Source organism: Hirundo rustica, chromosome 2 (genome assembly GCF_015227805.2).
Source record: "Hirundo rustica isolate bHirRus1 chromosome 2, bHirRus1.pri.v3, whole genome shotgun sequence".
In the NCBI taxonomy this organism is placed as follows: domain Eukaryota; kingdom Metazoa; phylum Chordata; class Aves; order Passeriformes; family Hirundinidae; genus Hirundo; species Hirundo rustica.
In genome coordinates, this window is record NC_053451.1 from 45,252,183 (window position 1) to 45,272,678 (window position 20,496).

Below are 20,496 nucleotides of genomic sequence, written 5' to 3' on the forward strand. Positions count from 1 at the left end.
CCAGCATCATGCTCTTTTCTTTCTGCACACCCCAGTTCCAAAATCCTGAATTAATTGGAATCAACTGAACTACTTTTGAGAAAAAGATCAGTGCCTGGTGAGAAGGGGCCATTGGGAGGGTGGAGAGGGCTGAAGCAGCCTCCTGATTAGCAGGCTAGACACCCACAGATGTAAAATTAAATCAGCCTAAGCATACACCCACAGGGCTGCTGCTTAGGCTGATTTCATTTCACATCTGTAGTCTAGGTATCTAAAGATGAATGTGGGCAGCCAGACTATGCAATGAGATCCTCATGTTAAAAAAATTAAATCTGCATGAATAAAGGATAGGGGAAGTTCACAGAACAGGTAGGATGAAGTTTCAGACTGAAGGAAACAGACAAATCAAAACAAGGAATACTGCTTCTGAAATGAAAAATAACGACATCAATCCATAATAAAGGATTTTTTTTTTTTTTTTAGGGTAAAATAATGAGTGTGCTCTGTTCTTGCTAATTCTAGAATAATGCAATATTAAGACAGCCAAAAATCTCCTGCATGTGTATTTTCAGTCAGTGAAAATGTTTCTACGGGAAGGCTTTGTTTTTGTTTATACCTGAATTATCTCTGAATGAGGGAAAGCTGAAGAGTCAGAAGAGAACTAGCACAACTAGATGCTGTTATACCTCTCTAGAGATCATTCCCTATCTCAGTCTCAGGAAAATATTCACTAAACTCAAGCAACACAATACAACCTGTTCTTGCAGTGAAGACAAACTATTAACTGCCAGTAAAACGCTAACATTTCAAGAGATTTTCCAAGAATATTCTTTTATTTGTAACCACAACAAACAAGCTCCTGAGTCTTCTGCTGCAATGTGAGTGTCGATTCAATTGACTCTGGAAACTGACTGTGCTAAGAGAGGATTGGGTAGTTAATTATTACCCATTATGTGTTAATAACAGCTTTCCCTAGAGCTTATCCTTCTGTGCAGAAGTAGACTAGTCATATTCCAGTCATGCTTAGGAAGGAAAAAAACCCTCTTCCACAAGTAAAAATTAAAAACACAACTGCCAGACCAACCATCAGAGCTTGGCCAGCTTTGTTTTAAGCACCACTATCAGAGAGTCAGCTTAGGTTCAAGAGCTACAGCTAGGCATGAAAGAAGTTCTATCACCCAAAATTCATCTCCCTGAGACCTGCCTCTAGAACAAGTTCTGGCAACGGTCCCCAAATCAGTTCAAGATGGTCCAGTATGGTTACTTGCACAGCATTATTACTTCCATGTGTTCAACAGACAACTTTCAGTCACATATTACACAGTCATCTGAAAATATGGCATAGTGACTGCCAAGCTGAACCATGGCTTTAGTCAATGAGAGCAAACATGCAACAGCAAGGAAGAACTAGAGCAAAGAGTTTTGTAAGAGCTGCCAAGTATTGCCAGAACTATCTCAGCCTCAAGCCTGCCTTCTAAGTTCTTACCTATAATATGGGGGGGGTTGCTTCATTTTACTTTTCTGGTATAAAGAAATACCATTTCACATCTCGGGCTTTTCAAACAGCCTCCCAGACCTGCATCCCCACTTCTAAGTGGATACAGTCTGGTATAGGGAGGTGTCTGATACTTCAGTGGATTCTGCCTTTGCAATTTTTTTTTACAAATTAAAAATAGTAATAATCATTTTGACCCTATTAGATGCTAATATAACAAAACAAGAATTACTTTTGCCATTTCTTGTTCCAGTTGTAACCTTCTGTTAATTTTCTGCTGGTAGGTCTTTATGACGTTCTCTACGTGTTGCTCCATGTAGAACTTGAAGGCAAAAGGTGAGTAGCTCTTTATTCGGGATTCTCGCTTTTCCTCATCTTTGCCATTTTTTCGCACAGGCACCGGAGACGTCTGAATCTGCTTTTTATCTTTGCTTGGCTTTTCAGCTTTAGTGTTCTTGCTGCTTTTATCATTTCGCTCACTGCTCTCCTCAGCCTTGTTGCTTGTTGAACTGGGGACCACACGCAGAGTCTGCTCCACGCCCATGCACAAGCAGTTGATATCAAACTGCTCCGAGGTGCCAGGGAGTAACAAATGCTTGGGATAGGGTGGGGGTGGACACCGCAGCTCCTGGTTACCGTAATCCACATCTAGCTGATAGGCATTAGCTGCTCCGGGCGGTGGCACGTGCTGCTCCATGATCTCCAAGCCATCCACAGCCGGTGCCTGTGCAGGCAACCACCCAGGATGGGAAGGTCCCACCGCAGTCTGAGGCTCTGGTCTCATCACTCGCATGCTCTTCACTGGCTGGAGGATATGAGCAGATGTGACTGCCGTGATCGTGTTTGGAGACGTAATGGAAGGATCGGGTTTTCCTGGAGGAACCTGTCTCATAGACACTGTCACTTGTGGCTGTTGCTGGTGGTTGTTGAAGGAGTTTGTTCTGCTCGGCACAGTGGCATCGGGTCTGAAGGATACATGTTGCCGTGGAGATGTTTCTATTCCTGGGTTTTGTAAAGAATCTCTGCGTGATGGTGTTGCTGCCTGCCACTGCTGAACTTGAGGATTATTCATGTCATAGAGGTCCATGTTTAGGCTATTTCTAGACGGAGTTAATAGGTTTTGCGGCGGACTGTCTGAAAAATCATTAGCAAAGGCTGGACCTCTGGATATCACATGCATTTGATGAGAAGAAGGACTTGTCTGTTTGTGATGAGAATGTGAGATATACAGGCTTGCTGGTGCCTGCTGAAATGCATGACCAGTATTGTTCTGAACAACTGCCCCTTTATTTGGGAGATTGGCATAGCCCCCCTCCTGCTGCATCTTGTTTTGGAAGGATGGACTCCGCTGAACACCATATCCCAGAGGTTCCCCCTGCACCATCATGTGCTGCCTGCTGTAGCCATGGGACGCCTGCAACTGCAAGGCCTGACTGCTGTGATTAGCCACCGGATAATTAATCACAGAGGACTCCATATTTGCAGGGTATGCTTTCTGCTGATGGCTCGTTGATGTGCTGTGAGTGCCTACTCCAGAGGGTCGCTGTACAGGAACAGTCATAGCTGAAGACTGAGAAGTAGAGATTAAATAGTCCATGTACGGCCTTGGAACCTCAGTAAGCATATTTGCACCTTCTGCTCCAAAGCCTGTCCCTTCATAGGCTGCATTACTCATCTGATGGTAGGACGGGAAAGATTCATTTGATCCTTCAAAGCTTGGCCTGCGGGTTACATTATTTGGCACAATACCCTTTCCTTTATAAAAAGAACACAGGAGAATGTTAGGAAACAATTCAGGTGAATCAATTACTTTGTATTTCTCATGCATCTATACATACGTACACACACATGCACATTGCTCAGGGAGTCTGTGCTAAAAAACACCTTTCAAAATTTAAATGAAGCACTTTGAACATTTAAAGTCATAGGTGCCAAGTATTCCCACTGATAACGAGCTACTGGTTCACAATAATGCTCATGCCAGGAATCATCCTATCAAATCATGAAAATAGAAGCACAAATTCCCTAACTATGAACACATCAGACTGCTCTACAGCCTGTTTCTTAAAGCTGGACCAGTATTAGCAGACACTGCTCTCAGACAGGACGAAGCTACACAGCAGAGTGTCAAGTACAACAATGGGAAGAAAAAGGCTCCTGGAAGGACTTTCTACACAACTTAAAGTCAACATTGCTATAAACTACTAGGCCATCACATAGTCCACCTTCTGCACAGTGAGCCACCTGCTCACACTGGTTTTCTGTTTACATCTCTCTCTTCCATCATTCTCAAAAATCCCCCTTTCCTTCATCATTTAAACAAAGTCATCATACAGTTTGTCCTGTATTCTTTCCAATGCGGTGGACACAGAGTACCCCCTCATATTACTCATTTTCCATCTGCTGGGAAGGAAAATCTTTCAGGGTGTCAACATATTAATCTTAGCTTGAAGAATGTGCAGAGACAAGATAGCAGCATTCCTACAGTAGAAGTGCTAACAGCACTTTTCATCAGTTCTTTGATCTGAGGACAAATTGCAGGTGTATAGAGCACTGGCTATGCTAAAAAGACAAGGGGAGGCTCTGTGCTGTTGTTATGTTTTTATTCCCCTTCTGGTTCTTTAGCTCTCACAAATCACAGGACTTGGCTCATTTATGCCTAAATCATTTCCTTTTAAAATCCCGACTTCACAAAGCCTGTAAGAATAGTCATACTGAACTAACAGGCTTGAACAGTGGATTACAAGCTTTCTGCAGTACAGCATGTCCCAGCTGGGCCACATGCAGCACACCTGAGCCCAGCTACTGACTCCTCACCTTGACACACAAGCCCTGCTGCCTACAGACACACAGGGACATGCACGGTATTAAGACAGGTCTACACACACTCTCTGCACTCTGAGGGTGTGCACCACACTGAATGACGCCTTCATAAAGAATGCAGTGTTTTGAAATGGAATCAGGTTGGACAAATAACCAGAGATCTTTAGAGTGAAATCTGCAATTGGCAGCTCTTTCTCCTGTGATAACACAAGGCCAGCATTACTGAGGCTCTTCTTACAAAGACACCCCTGACAGCTCATCTCCTGGGACTAAGCGGGATGCACTGATGAGGCTGTGGCAATCCCAAGCATCCTAAGAAGTGGCTACCCTGGCCTGGAAGTGGCAGGCAACCATAAGACCCGTTTGTCATCTCTGCCAGCAGGATTCATGCTGAGCCTTGGGGGCAAGCTGACTTTGCTTTCCCGTATCACAGGCCACAAAACAAAGTAGCAGCAATAACTGTCCTTTGGGACACACAATTCAGCTGTGCAAATGATCTTGATGTCAAGAGAGATATGATGTCCACCTCCTAGATGTGTATACCAGTAAGTCTGTTCCAGTCCAGTGTGGGAATATTTGGATTTGAACAACAGATTTCTGTTTAAGAAGGTGGACTATGAATGTGTACAGAGACAATTCTTTGGAAGCAGGTGAGCTGTATTGATGTTCCAGCCCATCTGGCCTTGCAAGGCCAGGTTCACTTCACTGTCTCCCACGAGACTGCTACGGAACACTGCTGTCCAACACTTCTCCCCAGTGATGACCCTACTTTAAAAACTAGCTTTTTGCAAGAAAGAAGAACACAAATAAAGAAAAAAAAAATCATGCTCACCTGGTGAGGTTTGCTTAATTACACGTACTATCTGTTCATTTCTAGGATCCAAGTAGCTCATCTTACTGATGTACTCCAGGGCTGCCTCAATACTTCTGCTCCCTGTCTGCTTCAGTGCTCGGACAGCCATCTCCTGTACGAAGCAAACAAGAATTGAATCATGTTGTGAAAAAACCCAAGCACTGGACTGCAAGCTGGAAAGCAGTCAGTGTTCTTACATTAACAGGAACATTTTAAACACCAGATCACAGCTGCCTGAAGCCAAATGGACTCGTATTTTGAAAGTATTTGCATGCCTTACACAACTCAAAAATTTTAAGAAAATAAAACATATAACCTACCCAGAATCTGACAATAAAAGAAGCCTTGAATTAAAATCTGTACTTCAAGAGCCCTTAAAACAATTTTTGAATCAGGTATAGAAAAGGCAGCATAGTTTTACACTGGATGGAATGAGAAAAAAATTTAGCTGTTAGTATTTGAGAGCATGTCTCTTAGTCATATCTGAATACAGTGAAAACTTTATCCTTTCACAAATACCACAAAGAAACTAATTAGACAGGGGTTGATTTCTGCTCACTAGAGTCAGTAGGGAAGAAAATACTGTCTTCAGTACAGCTGAATACATCCACTATCCAATACATCCACTGTTTGTTTGGAAAATGACTGGGCATCCCAAACTGAAAGCTATATTGTCAGTCTTTTTAGCTGTATGTTATTGGGCACGTGTCCATCACTGAGAAATTAACATCGGTGCCAGACACACAGCCTGAAAACTAAAACTGGGCCAAATATCAATGATCCAGCTAAACTCCAGACACAACCATGGTTTGCAACCCCTACTCTACAGCTCCTTGAAGTTTGTTTATAGTTTTACTTATAGCTCAGGTGTTTTTAATAAAACACCTTTCAATGACTAGCACCGCATGGTTGCAAAGCAAAATTCACAAAATTCCTCATGAGGCTGCGTGGTCTTTTCTGAAATGATGGAGAAACCAAAACACAGAGCTTTAATGTTGAATTTAACTCACAGAACTTCACCCAACAAAAAGTTGGATACCTACTCAAAAGTAGTTGCTGAGGACCTTTCTATAAGCACCTCCAAAAGGTAATTCATAAAATAGATATGAGGAGATAAACCTTAGTTACACATGACTAGAAAACGAACTTGAATTGAACTCCCAGCTCCTAGATAGCTGAAGCGGAATGAAATTAATGCCACCACCAAGGATTTGCCCGCAAATGTCAGTATCCTATTCTCTTGCCACTTTACCGCTATTTTTAGGGGAATTCTGTCATCACAACCTGCCCACCGAGCTCTGAATCAGAAGGATGTTGTGCCTCCTTGGCCTGGCTGCCTGCTTGCAGCTGTGGCAGCTGGGTTGGCACTGGTGCACGGTTCTCCCGTGGGTCAGCTCTGGACGCTGGCTGGCAGTCGGGAGCTCCAGGCGGAGCAAAGGGCAGCTTTGCTGCACTGCACGGCAAGCGCACGTCAGACACCCGCTAATGGTTTACTTAGCGAGGGAGGCCCATCTCAGATGACACCAATTCACACTTAGCACAGAGCCACATGCTGGCACTTGGCATCTTGTTTTGCTTAGCTCAGACCCGTCCTACTCCCCCAGTTTCTTCATTAGTCAGAGGTTCTGCTCGTGGAATAGCTATAGCAAGCTGAATATTTTTCGTACAATTTATGACTCATAATTCATAGAAAGGCAGTAGATGGTTTTACATTTCCTATAGCTGAAATACTTCACTGGCATCAACACATTACTAAGAGCAGTTTTAAATCAACGGAAAAATATTATGCATGAAGGAAAGAATTTCCCACAATGTTTCTTCCTCTTTCTTTTTTTCTTCTTGTGGATATGTTTCTAAAGTATTAGCGAATTCACATCCTAGTGCTCACCATTCTCATCATCCAGGGACTCTGGGCTTTACAGCCCTGTTCCACAGAGCTGCTAACATACTCTGTCCCATTTACAGCATCTGGATCTAGCCTTAGGTCATAAGTCTTCATTTCCTAAATTAAATATTCTCTGTAAGCATATTCGGGCTGGTTTGGATGCTGGGTAGCAATTGTATTAATGATTAATAAAACAGTCCACATGGTCCATTTCTTCCTCTCTGATCTGTGCTGGCTGTATACAATTCAAAGGGGCTAAAATAGGAGAAATTTTTATCACCAGCATAGTGATATCATCTGTGAAAGCATCCTGTAACCTTCTCCTCGTTTGCTATTGCCTGTGTCTGAAAAGCAGAGTGAAAACGACACTGGCCTTCCTGAAGCTGCATGTTCTATACCTTCAGCACAGTTCAGGGGATTCATATTTAAACTTCAGTGGGAATAATGTTCCTTCAGAGGGAACAGACACAACACATTCCACTGTGCCCAGCTGGATAACCTAAGAGGCTAGCAAGAGCTTGGTGACAGCATTTGTGTCAGTGGCAATGTCACCCCTGTAAGCATCCAGTGCAACGCAGCCCTGTGCTCCAGCTCCCCACTTCTCATCTTTCATTAGGTCAGCTCCCACCTTCCAAAGGGTTTCCTCATTACACACCCTGTTTGCTCAGCATTTACATTTCTGCTGGAAAAAATGAAGTTAAGTTTTTTTGTGGTTCAAAAGAACACTTGTTATTCTCCTGTACAGCATCCCAGAGCTCAGGCCCTTAACCCTGTAACTCCTGAGATACCAACATCCCCAGTTTCTGATACTAATGCACAAAACCCTCACATCATCTCCAAGCAAATGGACCAAAAGGAAAAAAAAAATTACAAAAATCCACACGCGAAAGGAAAAAGGTTTTTCTCAGAGGCAGATCACAAATAATCACAATTCTCCACTCTTAGAGACAATTCCTTCTGGGGGCATGTGATACTCAAGGAGAGTGGAGGGCAACAAGAAGCTCCAGCAGTGTTGCAGCTGGCCTTTGTCCCCCTCTGCATCATTATTCCCACTGCCACTGTCCATGCCCACAGCTCTCTTCTCTCTGGCAGTCACCCGAAAAGAGTTCCATTACTTCCAGCGGGTTTTTCTTAGGGACAGAAGACATGCTGACGTGTGGCTGAGAATCACAGAGTGTGCTCTGCCCGAGGTGGCTGCTGGCTCCTGGCTCTTGAGGCACGGTGGCCTTCTCCTTCCTATGGGCAACACAGGGATGAGCTCTGCCTGTGGGAGCGAGGGAGCATGGCTGGCATGAGGCAGCAAAGGGCTGGCCTCCAGGAGCCTGCTGAAGGGGAAGTTGGCTCCCTGGGGAGCTGGGGCCAGGCTGCGTTTGTCAGAAATCAATACAAGGACTGTTCTGAAGCTAAGGAAGAAGGGCAGAAGATGGATTAAACAATTACACTCGGAGAGCAGAGGCTCAAGTGAGATGGAGGGTGTTTGTGAGGAGCAGCAGAATGGCTCAAAAAGGAGGGAAATCAATGCCAAAATCTTGCAAATCCATAGACAGACAGTAGAAAGGCTGAGGAAATAAGGACAGACACTGGGCGAGGCTAAAAGTGCCCAGCTACAGTGACACAGATGGAGCTGCCTTGATTTTACACCACTCAAAGGTAAGTACACTTTAGAAAGAGAAGGGGAAAAAAGGAACCAGAAATGAGCCAGGGGAAAAAAGGCCACTTGGAGCTGTAGCCAATGCCAAAACACTCAAGCAGGCACAGGATCAAATCCAGCTCCCACTGAGGTCAACAAAGATTTCCATTAACTGCAAGGTACACTGCATCAGGCCCTCTGCTTCAGATTGTTTCCTTTTCACGAGGCCAAGCGCTGTCAGCCGCAGTATGGGTTGAGAAACTTGGCTGCTGGCTGTGCTCTGCTGCCCCACAGCAGCTGCCAGGCCCACGGAGAAACACCAGCCACTGGCAGTGTGCACAGAAACCGCAAGAGAACAGAGCGCTCCCAGCCCCAACTCGTTCTCTGTATTCCCTTTGGAGGATTCAAACATCTCTCAGCACAGGGCTTTTATGCACCTTTTTGCTTCCAGACATCAGTAAGTATTGACGAAAAAATCAACCAGAAAAAGTAAAGGTGAAGAACTACAGGGGGAAAAGTGTGCATTTACAATTAACTCTACAGACGCTGTAATTAATGGAACAGCTGCAATATTAAAATGAGGTTTCAGTGGTCAGCTATGGTTCTGGACAGATCTAATGGAAAACCAGAGTCAGGCGATGAACCACAAAACAGACTGAGGAAACTGCAGGATCCCAAATTTGTGGACTCAAATAGAAAAATGGGGAGGGTGGAGTTTCCCAGCTAATTCCTGCAGTGGACTACCTAAACCCGACTGCTGCGTGGTCCACATGCTCTCTGTTACAGTGCCCAGTCTTGTACTGGTAGATGGCGGCTTTCCAACAGATTTCAAGATTTTGCTATAAGGAGGGCCACCTTTGAGCTCAGATGCTCAACAGGAGAAATCCTTGTTTGATGGTAAACAGATATTTGGATGTGTGCATATAAAGACTTCATCTCACTCTGTGCTCTGCAGGCAGTGTGAAAGGCTTTCCCCATTTTACCCTCCTGCCTGGCTGCACTCCACCAGCATTGGCAGAGGTTTGCGTTCTTGCTGTACTACAGGGTTGTCCAGCAACATTTTTCATTCAGAATGCTCCTCGTTGCCAAGATGTATTTATCATCCAAGTGAAGATTGCACAAGAGGTTACAATAAGTAAGATTTTTTCCCAAGAACATTGTGTCTGAAGGAAACAATAGGTCCTCCAAAATTTGGCAAGGGTAACTAATTGCTAACAACAACAAAAATTAATTACTTGCTTTCCATTCACTAAGAAGGATGGGTGACAGATGCAGGAAACAGATACAGGTTCCCTGCAAAAGGGAAAAAAATAAAGCTCATGCCAAAAGACATGATCCGGCATTGATTACAAGCCTTTCTGTGATAGCCCCCCATTGCAGAATTTTTCATTCATGATTTTAAGCATGCAAAACTCAAGCGGTTCAGGAAACAATGTGTACAATGTACTCTATCAGAACTGCTGCAGCCCTACAAAACAGAGAAACCTATTTTGCAATATTCTCTCTCTGTAATTATTCTCTAGTTGGACATTTCATCCAATTTTGCACTCTACCTTTGTTTTGCCTGTTTTCAGGTTGCTAACATCAGGGACTGAATTTCGCATAAAAATTCCCATGCCTACCATAACCTTGATTAAAATATTCTAGCTACGTAATCAAGATATTATCCTGAGTATCATCAGTGCTTTTCAGTTTTAGTGCATCAAAAAAGCAGGAGGAAATTAGCAGAGGCAGAAACCTACTGAGTGCTGCAGCATTATTTAGCGCATTCTGAAACCATGTGACCCATTCAGAAACTAATGGACATCTACCTCATGATTAGGTAAGGGTTTTCTGCCCCCACTGCTCCTGTTTCAAGCTCCTCCAAAGCTATCCTGCTTAGGCAGTAATAAACCTCCCTCTCAGCCTAAATGATGCAGTGCCAATTTATTGCCTCTGATTTAATTTTGTCTTTTCACAGCAGTTCTGCTGTTACCTACACACAAGCCCTCTTCATCCTAAGAGATTCTCCCATCTTGGCCTCCATGGCTGAACTTGCTTTCTTTTGTTAAGTGGGATTTTTGCTCCCTTTATTACTGTAGTAGCCCACCTCCGTATCAAGAAAGATCAGATTGGGACATGATTTTGGTGAGAGCTGCACATGCCATTCTTGCTGATGTGCCAACAGGGGTGGAAGTCAATTGGTAAAGTCAATTGGGGCTTTAATCCTGGCTTTTAGTCCTTGCTTACAGCATTTCTACCTTTTGTGCTCCTGAATTTATTTCCATCCTGCTACCACTCCAGCTCTGAAAGTCATCCATTCTTTTGGCTGGATGCTCCAGCTCTGCTTTGCACTGACTGTGCATTCCCACTTCACCCTGTCAGAATGCTTCCTTCCTCTTTTTTCCCTCCTCATACCAGGCTTCCAGGGGTTAAAGTACGCAGAGGAGACACACTGTGGTACGTAAAACTGGGCAGACAGAAGAAGAATATAGACACATGACAGAATGTAAGACTCACTAAATTAAATCACATCAACATATGAAAAAAAAATACATGACTGTAAATTAGGAATGGGGAATTGCAGGTAAGGAACAATTTTACCCAGACAGTTTTTATATACATTTTCAAGGGATAACTGCACAACTAACAATGGGAGTATGTGCAAAAAACAGAGGGAGGATTTTTTAAATGATGCAGTGCTCTGGTAAATGCCCTATCAGAAGAAAAACCAATAAAAATAAATCTAATGTGACAGTCATTGCTATGCGACTGCTCATTCTGTTTGTTTTTCAACACTTTTAGTCTTTATTTAGCCAGTCACCTACAAAACATGGATATATTTATTACTCTCTTTGTACAGCATTCGCTACAACTGAGGTCCTGTTATTGCTGTGTTTATGGCAGTATGATAACTTATTAATAATAAGTAAGGTAATTAAATCCAGACCAAAATATGCAAGTCGGAGCACTAGGCAAAAAGATGTTGGAGGGTTAAAGTATCAATTCTACTGAGTCCCAACACAGAAAACCTTGTATCATGACCACCACAAGCCAACTCTGAAATAAATTACCTTAATCCTCAGAGCCAGAGAATATGGCACACTCCACAGAATCACAGAATCACTAAAGTTGCAAAAGATTGCCAAGATCATCGAATCCAGCTTTTAACTGAACATCACCACGCCAACTAGACCCACATCTAGGATGGTGACTCCACCACCACCCTGGGCAGTCCACTCCAAAGCTTAATCACCCTTTCTGTGAATAAATTCTTCCCAGTGTCTAACTATATTCCTTCCATAGCTATATTTCCTACTGCTATGGAAGGAATGAGACAAAATAAACCAAGAGTAACTAGATCATCTGGTTCCTTTTTTCACATATAAAACCCATCTTTCGGTGAAGAAAAGTGTTTCTAATATCTTTTGGGATTTAAAACAACTCTGGATTGTTAAAAATCAAACAAATGAATCAGACAAGTGCTAACAATATTTGAAGTCCATCACTTTAGTTTTTATATTTTACAAGGCCTAGAGTGAATACAAAGTTCCTTCACAAGCATCACAGAAAAGACTTTTCTACTGTTTTTTTTCCCAGCTGCTTCTCCCTAAGTTGATGATTAATCAAAGCTGTGTAAGCTCTTCCAAGAGAAGAAAAAAGTGCTATATAGATTTAGCAGCATTTATAAGGGTACTTATAAAGAACAGCTACCATAACACCTTCACCAACTTCTAAAGGGTAAGAGAGATTAAAAAAGGAGTTGAGAACAGCAACTGGAAATATGACATAACTTCTTGTCAGATAACACAAAAGCTACCAGTTACATCAAAATACTTTGTAACACTATGCAACTTATACTAGCTAGCAGCATAGAACTATTTTTTTTTTTTTTCCCCCTGGTATTTGTTCTTTTAACTAAGCCTGTATAGTCCATTCCCCCACCACAGATCATTGCAAGACACACTGTGTTTGGTCACGGGTGCTTTATGGGGAGCACCTCCCATTTTCCACTACAGTCCTTCTGTTCCAAGAGTTGTTCAAATATGGCTTTTCCCCTGAAAAGGAGAGATATGAACTTCAGGCTATAAGCCAATCAAAGTCCCAAAATTAAGACATTTGGAAATATACCAAGTACGGCTGCTCAACATATTTCCAAACAAATGCCTATAAAATGAAGGAAGTATTTATAACAAAGCATCTCCAGACAAAGAGAGCATACGTAAACACTTCAAGAAGCTCTGATGAACTATTCAAGAGATGCAATCTGTTTAAAGAGAAAATACACGCGTAGTGCAATGCCCATTTTCAAATACAGTTAGAAAATTTCATCAGACAACTCCTGCTGATGTCCCAGAGAGTGTGTATGTACTGACACACATATAGGTATTACAACATGTGTGCACATCTGTGGAGATTATTTCCTTTAAATTAATATCATTTCAAGTGAGCCCCCTAAAAGCAATATATAAAAATTAAGAAGACTCTCATTTGTGTCACCAGTCAGATAAAACAAGTAATTTAATTATATTTACATATCCATTTATTGTACCATTTCTGGAAGCATACTGGGCACTCTGGAAAGGATTTGGAAAGGGGGAGACCGAAGCAGGGGGGTCTTTTGGAAAGGGGAATGCTGATGGAAGCTGGAAGAGGTCCTGCTCCAGGAAACAAAGCTGCACTCAGCACCAAGCTCAAGTGCCATGAAAGAACAAACAGGCAAGGAAAGACAGACCACAACATTAAGAACAATAATAAACTAAGTGAAAATAATTAAGAGCCACCACAAATACCACTTTTCTTTTCTTCCTTTCTTTTGAGTAGTCTGGGAAGGAAAAACAGACCTGAGCTGCTCTCTTCCAGGATACAGGCTTGAGAGGAAGGGAAGCAGGGTGCAGAGAGCTTTATCATGGTGGCAACTTAATAGATAGACCTGAGGAGCAGTGACAAATAACCTGTTCTCCCTGTCCATACCAGCCTTGCAAAACGCACATCTGTGTCTGAAAAGGTGATGGCACAAGCCTCATTTCCCCAGATATTTGGCAGAGGGAGTGATACTGTAAACATCCAAGATCCGTGGTGATTTGCTGCCTACCTCAAAGGCTTCAATGACCCTTTCTGAAGGCATCTGCTTGCTCCCCCAGCTTTTCAAAGAGCACACACTCCTGGTTTAGCAATAATACTTGGCCAACAGTAAAAAGCAATAGTAGTAGTTCCCCTTGTAAAGAAAATTCCCCTTCTGGAAAACACATTACTTTAGATCCCACATCACCAGAGAGTTGTAAGGAGCAAGCACACAGCATTCCATTTTGAGCACACGTAGTGCTCAAGGACTACCTACATTCCAATATAGGTAGTCCTATATTCACCCCAAATTCACAGGGGTCAGGTTCACATTAATGATACAATGGGGGGGGGAATGCACTTGTACATTTACAGTGCTTGAATTATCTCCTAACTGCACCAAAATCCTTTCTACTGTGATGACACCCCAAAGCATTCTGCACTGTGCTGAGCCCTACCCAGACACAAGAGAAGAATCCTATTTTGAAAAGGATTTCTAATTTAAAACAGAACAAACAATTATATATACAGCCCTAACTGTTCCTCATTACTCTTTAAGTATGCTCATTGGAGAGCTATTTAAACTATTTAGAGTTCAAGTCTAACCAAATGACCCATGTCGGGTCCATCCACAGACAGAAAGTTGGACAAATCTCTCCTAATCTTTCCTTAGCACTGGAGCAGGAGCAACATTATATGCTAATTCAGAAACGTTACAGTGAGGCAAATCATGTTGTAAGCAGCATTTACAAATTACTGCACTGGCAGGTTTACATTATGGAGCAGCACGGGAGAGCTTTGCTCACTTCATGTGTGACTGAATGCACATGCACACATGTGCAACTGTGTACATAACTCCTTTGCAAAGATCCTGTTTTACTTCCCTGAAATCCTCTCACTTTGGTTACAGAAACAGGGAACTTCCCAGCCTCTGGACATAGTCTGTAGCAGTTTCAGCCTGGCTCCAGCTGACTTCTGTCTGGCAGCCACCATAGTGACCTGTATTCTGTCACACAGTGCTTCAGCCACATGTCTTGCATTAACCAATGTGGCTTAAGAGCTTCTCCTGATCTCACAATGCAAGGCACAGCACTATTCATCCACATCTTTAGTACTGCAAAGGTAAGGTAACATCCTACAACAGCTTTTGAGGAAAAGGAAACAGAGGGCAATTAGTAAACAAATTCAAGTGTAAGCTCATGAGTTGTCTCAAACCAAGGACCACTATCATCTTCCTGTAATGTTCACTGGAACCCTCTTCCAAGTTTCTGCTCATGTTTTTTAATAACTACAGGTGTGGTCACACACATCATCCCCTTTTCATACTAAGCCCAACACTGGGCAAACTCTGAGGCTTACTCAACTATACTATAATTCAAAGAACAGGATTTACCTATCTGGTACTCTAAAGCAAATCATTTCTACATGGCACAGAAGTCCAAGCCAGTGTAGAGTATTTTACTAAGCCTCTGGATTTTAATTCACGTTATTAAAATATTGAATGCCACACCTCCCATCTCCCTGTTTCCTACTTTCTTCATCCTAACAGTAAAGCAGTGGAGTTGATGTAAAGGGAAGCAAACAACCCTTTCAGCAGCAGCACTAAGCAGCAAAGTTTGCCAAAAGCTAAGAGCAGACAATATCAGGTGTTACAGCCTTTATAACTAGGAGGAGGTTATGCACAGGGCAAGAATCTTCAAATTTTTGGTTCAAAAAACCCAGCCGCCATCTGGTTCCAAACTTTCCTCTGGATTGGAATGACTTACATCCAGAAAGCAACAACGAGTCCAGAAACTCAATTTAAAAACAGAATTCAGCTTGAAAAGACAAGAACAGGAAATGTTTTATTATCACTTCTTCAAAAAGCACAGTGAAGTAATTAGCAGAGCAGCAAAGGGGCTGTGCATGTCACCAATGCAATCAGAAAGTTCTCCCACCCAAGAGAATGGGTAGACTTCAGCCAGACTAATTCCTCCACTTTTGCCCTTGTCTGACTCAGCCTAATGAAACACACAAATTTGGCCAACAGTGGTGATATCAATACCAATATAAGTATTAATTTGTAGATCTTAACAACACTGCAGCACCCAGCAAAGAACCTATACAAGTTCCTGTGAAAAAAAGCATCATAGAGAGCTGCCTTCAGGAGTTTATTGATTCCACTGGAGTCGCACAAACTCTCAACACACATAGAACATAGCAAAGGTGAAAAACAAAACCCCACCTAGTCCTGATACAATGCACCTTAAATCACTAAATACACTAAGATGGCAAATTCCTGCAAAAGCAGCACCTTGCTGTGCAAAGGCCAGCTGTCATTTAAGTCTAGTCTTGGAACTGGGTTTCTCATGTTCTTTCTCTCATGTGGGATATTTTGTGGTATTACTATTCACACTTAGCAATATGCATGTTTGCTGCAAGATCAGCAGGCTATCCATGCCCTCCTCTAGACCTTCTTTTCACATCCTCAGCTGTGAGAATGATAGCACGACCCCTTCTTGCTAGCACATGTTTTTTTTTGTTGTTGTTGTTTCTGATTTTTTGTTTGTTTGGGGTTTTTTTGAGACAGCAGTTTTTTACTCTATCAGGGCAAGTAAACCAAGGTGGATAGAATAGCAGCTCAATGAAGGTTTCATGATGAGCTTATTCCTCTTCATTAGCAGCAAGTGATGTGTTCGCTAATTTTATTGCTCACGCATTAGCAAAAAACGCATTTGGCTGGCATTACATTTACAATAACATTATTCGTGTATCAAAGCATTTCTTTTCAGTGGCCACAGACACCAAGATGAGGGATTCCCACTGCTCTTCCTTCTACTAAAAAGATATATATATATATATATATATATATATAATGTAGAAAACAGGATTTTCACAGATATTCACAGACTTTACAAATTATTTCTTAGACAAATTGGACACGAGGAACTTGTAAACTGGGTATTTAGATGCAACAAAGATGAGTTAAGAAGTTTACTGTCCAGGAATAAAGCCCCAAAGCAGAGAAAAGAATTGTGTCAAAGACTGGAAGAGGTTTTTTTGTGCTGCCTGAGACGACTGTTACCCACAAAGTTACCGCATGCTGCAAATTTGCAATGCCTTAGTATTGTTTATTGCATTTCTCCATAATCAACTCTACAAACTGAATTTTGCACCTATTCCTGTTAACAGTGCCTCTGTCATTTTTACTGAACTACCTACTTAAGGCATTACAAATTTTCTTTTACTTCGTAACACTGTAGTGGCATAACACTGAAAGAGTGGTATTTCTCTACCTGCTTTTTCTTGTAACATTTCAGTTTGCTCAGTTTTAAGCCATTAGAACTCTGAAGCGTTGTTTTAAAACCTCCAAGGCAAGGAAAATTCAAGTGAAGACAGCAAAATTAAGCTGCCCATTCATATTTAAGGTCAAGTACTAACAATTTTTCAAATAAGGTTCCAGCATATTCCTGATATGGCCTTTAGAAGTTTACAAGAGTTCAGCTCCCCTAATTTTTCTTTGCGGAGTACTTTAAAAGAACTTATAAAACCTCCAGGATATCTGGCTGGAATGCATTACCAGTGAACTGTTCTCTCCTTTGAGGATTTGTACCACAATGGGACCCCAACTGACTTCAAGCAGTAATGCAGAGCCTAAAATAAAGAATATATTTGAGAAATACAGCTCTACTGTGAGATAAATATAGGATACTTTCTCTCTCAGCCTCCCAGTGCAACACAGCACACCTCATGTGACTGAAGAAACATCTGGGTTTTATCTTGAGATAAGATTTCTAATATTTTTCTGTAGAGACACACTTACACACACACAGAATGCAAGTGCTGTGCAAGGCAACTTGCCGTATTTAATGTTCAGAGTACAAAGAGGCAAAACTTTTACATAAAATACTATTTAAAAAAAATTCATTGGCATTTTGAATTTGATGAACTAATCGTAATGCTGTCTTTCTTTTTTCCCCATAAATTCTCATTTAAAAAAGTATAAAGGCATTCGTTCAGCTTTTAACATTTTAAAATCAATGTGCTCAATCTTGTAATGCAATATACACTGCAGCACTAGGGATCTCATTAGACATTTTCCAGAAGTTTCCATGTAGCTTGACTAAGTTTCATTAACTCTATCAAATATATATATAACTACAGCTCCAAAAGTAAGAACTGCTATATAGCACTGACTGCCATTTAATGATTTTCAAGGCTACAAAAATATCTTTTTGTACAAAAGGCTTTATATGACTCAAAGTTACCACAGCTTTCTGCAACTGCAAGATAAAACGCTCAAATCTACCAGTGCTAGAGGCAAAAAAAGAAAAAAGAGAAAGAAAAAAAAAAAAAGCCTCAGCTGGATAAAATATCTTAAGGTCCAGCTTTTTACACATAAAGCAGCCGCAGCAGAATTATTCACATTCTTAGCACATAGCTGACCAGGACAAGATTCCACAGAGAGGTAAACAATTCCCCCAAGAGAGCAGCTGCATCTTCTTCAGATCAGGAGCTACCAGGGGGAGGGAGAAATGCCCATTGAGGTCCCCAAAACTGATGAAAACCATGAAGACAGGACTACTTCTGCTCTGTGATAACACCTCCCTCCACTGCCCCTTTACTGTGCTCCATGAGAATAGAGAAGTGTAGAAATATGTAAACAAATAAATAAATAACGTAAAATAAATTGAAGCCAGTTAGTAACATATGCTTTAATTAGTGTCTTAGAGGAACACTGTGAGCAGGAATCCAAGTCCAGTTCAACACAGAGAGTAGGGGATAAATATTAGACAGTGTTGAACAGAACCCAAAGGAACTGAAACAACTAAGTCACCCAGCTTTGCTTTTATTGTGCAATTATTTTCAGAAGTATACATGAAAGTATAAAACTATTTCTTTCAGGTTTTCATATTATCTCTGAAACTGTCCTTTTTAAAATTGTTTTTTCCCCCTTAAGAGTATCTTTACTCAGTTCACCTCAATGTTACTTCTGATGGCTACCAGCCAAGTGGCACACTTTAACAGTCAAGACACACAGTCCTGAAGATGCATCTTTCTCACTCCACTCCATTTACATGCAAAAGCTGTGAGATGTATTTTAGGTTGTTGTAAGAAAATCAATCCTCTGGGAAGATTCTCCTCGACGCCACCCTTAACATTAGTATCATCTCACAAACCTGCCAGGAGCCATCAATGAAATCAGCGCAGCAATGTAGAAAACGACCACATCAATACTTTTAGCATTCCTAACTTACTGTTCACATATCTGTTCCAGCTGCAAGTGTGTTGGCAGAAAACTATTTCTGTTGTGTCCCTGGCTGCCTGTCACTTCTCCCTGCTTTCCTCTTGCCTGACCACACTCACCACCAGAGCCAGTTGGGTTAGCACAGACCTGTGATTCAGCTGTTGAAGCATTTTGCCCCAAGACAACTAGGGTTAACTCCAGCAGCAGGTCAGCTGGGGCAGTAAGACCTCGGCTAGAGGAGGAGTAAGATAACACAGCATCGAGCAGATGGCCTCTCTGGAGCACAGCTGGAAGGAGGAGAGCATGTGAGTGCAAGGCTGAGCTTTCTCTCGGCATTTCCTCTGATGGTGGTTGACAGCCAAGGCAGCTGCCGCCGCTCAACTCCTCTGCTGCTTTCTGTGCCTTCCCTCTCCTGCACCCCTCAACTGTGCTCACGTCCCTCCCATCGTCCCCCAAAAGATATTTTTATCCTGGATCACTTCTCTGATCAGTCACTGCTCAGCTCCACAAACACAGCGCTGGCCCAGCTTGCAAGAATGAACTGGGGAGAAACAAGAGGGAAGTCGGGTGGCTCTGGCAGCCGCAACAAAAGCTGCTCTCCTGGAGCTCCAGCCCAGGAGTCTCCTCTGCTTCCTTCACACCAGCCTACAAACTTTGCAGGTGAAGGGAATGTGCTTGTGATCACTCAGACCATAAGGGTTTTTTTTGCCTCTGTGCTGCATTAAGATTTTAATTGCTGTATTTTGTATATTGGTATCATACTAAGTTTAACAAGTTAATCCCTCCCTTACTCGTGCAGTTATCACCTAATATTTCAAGGCAAAACTAGGACATTTTTCAGAAATACAGTTGATCATTTTAAAAGATATAGCCAAGGGGAAACAGTCTTACATGACAGGCTATAAATCAACATGTTAGATGAGTAATTTTAAACCACAGGAGAAGTAAAAAAAAAGAAATCTCACTGTATCAAGCCAATAAAAACCCGCTAACACTCTACAGTATATTGGACCTATTCCACAGCAACTATATTTCTTATGAAAATACAGTGTTTTGAACTCTAGAGAAGTCTGAACCTGATTAAACTGAAACAAAGGAGAGGGAGGAAACCAGAGTGGAGAACATGATTCTACTCATTCTTCTTTCACAACTCAAGTCTGAGGAGGGAGTTTGAGAACGTTCAAACAGATATACTCTCTTGAAAAAGTCACTTAATGTTGACACATTTGCTTAGTAGTTCCCAGTAACGCTGGCAGGGGATCAGTATTCCTCACCTCTCTCCCCCCAGCCTTTACTCAAACTTCTAGGAGACTCTTACTTTCCAATGCTTTCAACCTATGTTATTTGATAGGAGAACTGCCAATTGTTTTTCACATTTCATTATTACTATTAATTTCAGTACTTGACCAGTATCATTTTGGTAAATGCTTACTGATGACACCAAACTGGGGAGTGGCCAATACCCCAGAGGTCTGTGCAGCCCTTCAGAAGGACCTCGACAGGTTGGAGAGATGGGCAGAGAGGACCCTTCTGAAATTCAACAAAGGCAAATGAAGGGTCC

At 42.0% G+C, this 20,496-nt stretch overlaps 1 protein-coding gene across 2 annotated transcripts in view; it reads right to left on the minus strand.

Annotated features, from left to right (window-relative positions):
* LATS2 (large tumor suppressor kinase 2) overlaps positions 1–20,496 on the minus strand; it is a 48,095-nt gene that overhangs the window by 7,013 nt on the left and 20,586 nt on the right. For both annotated transcript variants that reach the window (XM_040054890.1, XM_040054891.2), the window contains exons 3-4: positions 5,130–5,262; positions 1,707–3,229 (exon numbers count right to left, since the gene is read on the minus strand). In XM_040054890.1, the coding sequence (XP_039910824.1) occupies positions 1,707–3,229; positions 5,130–5,262 (1,656 nt within the window). The remainder of the gene's footprint in view (positions 1–1,706; positions 3,230–5,129; positions 5,263–20,496) is intronic.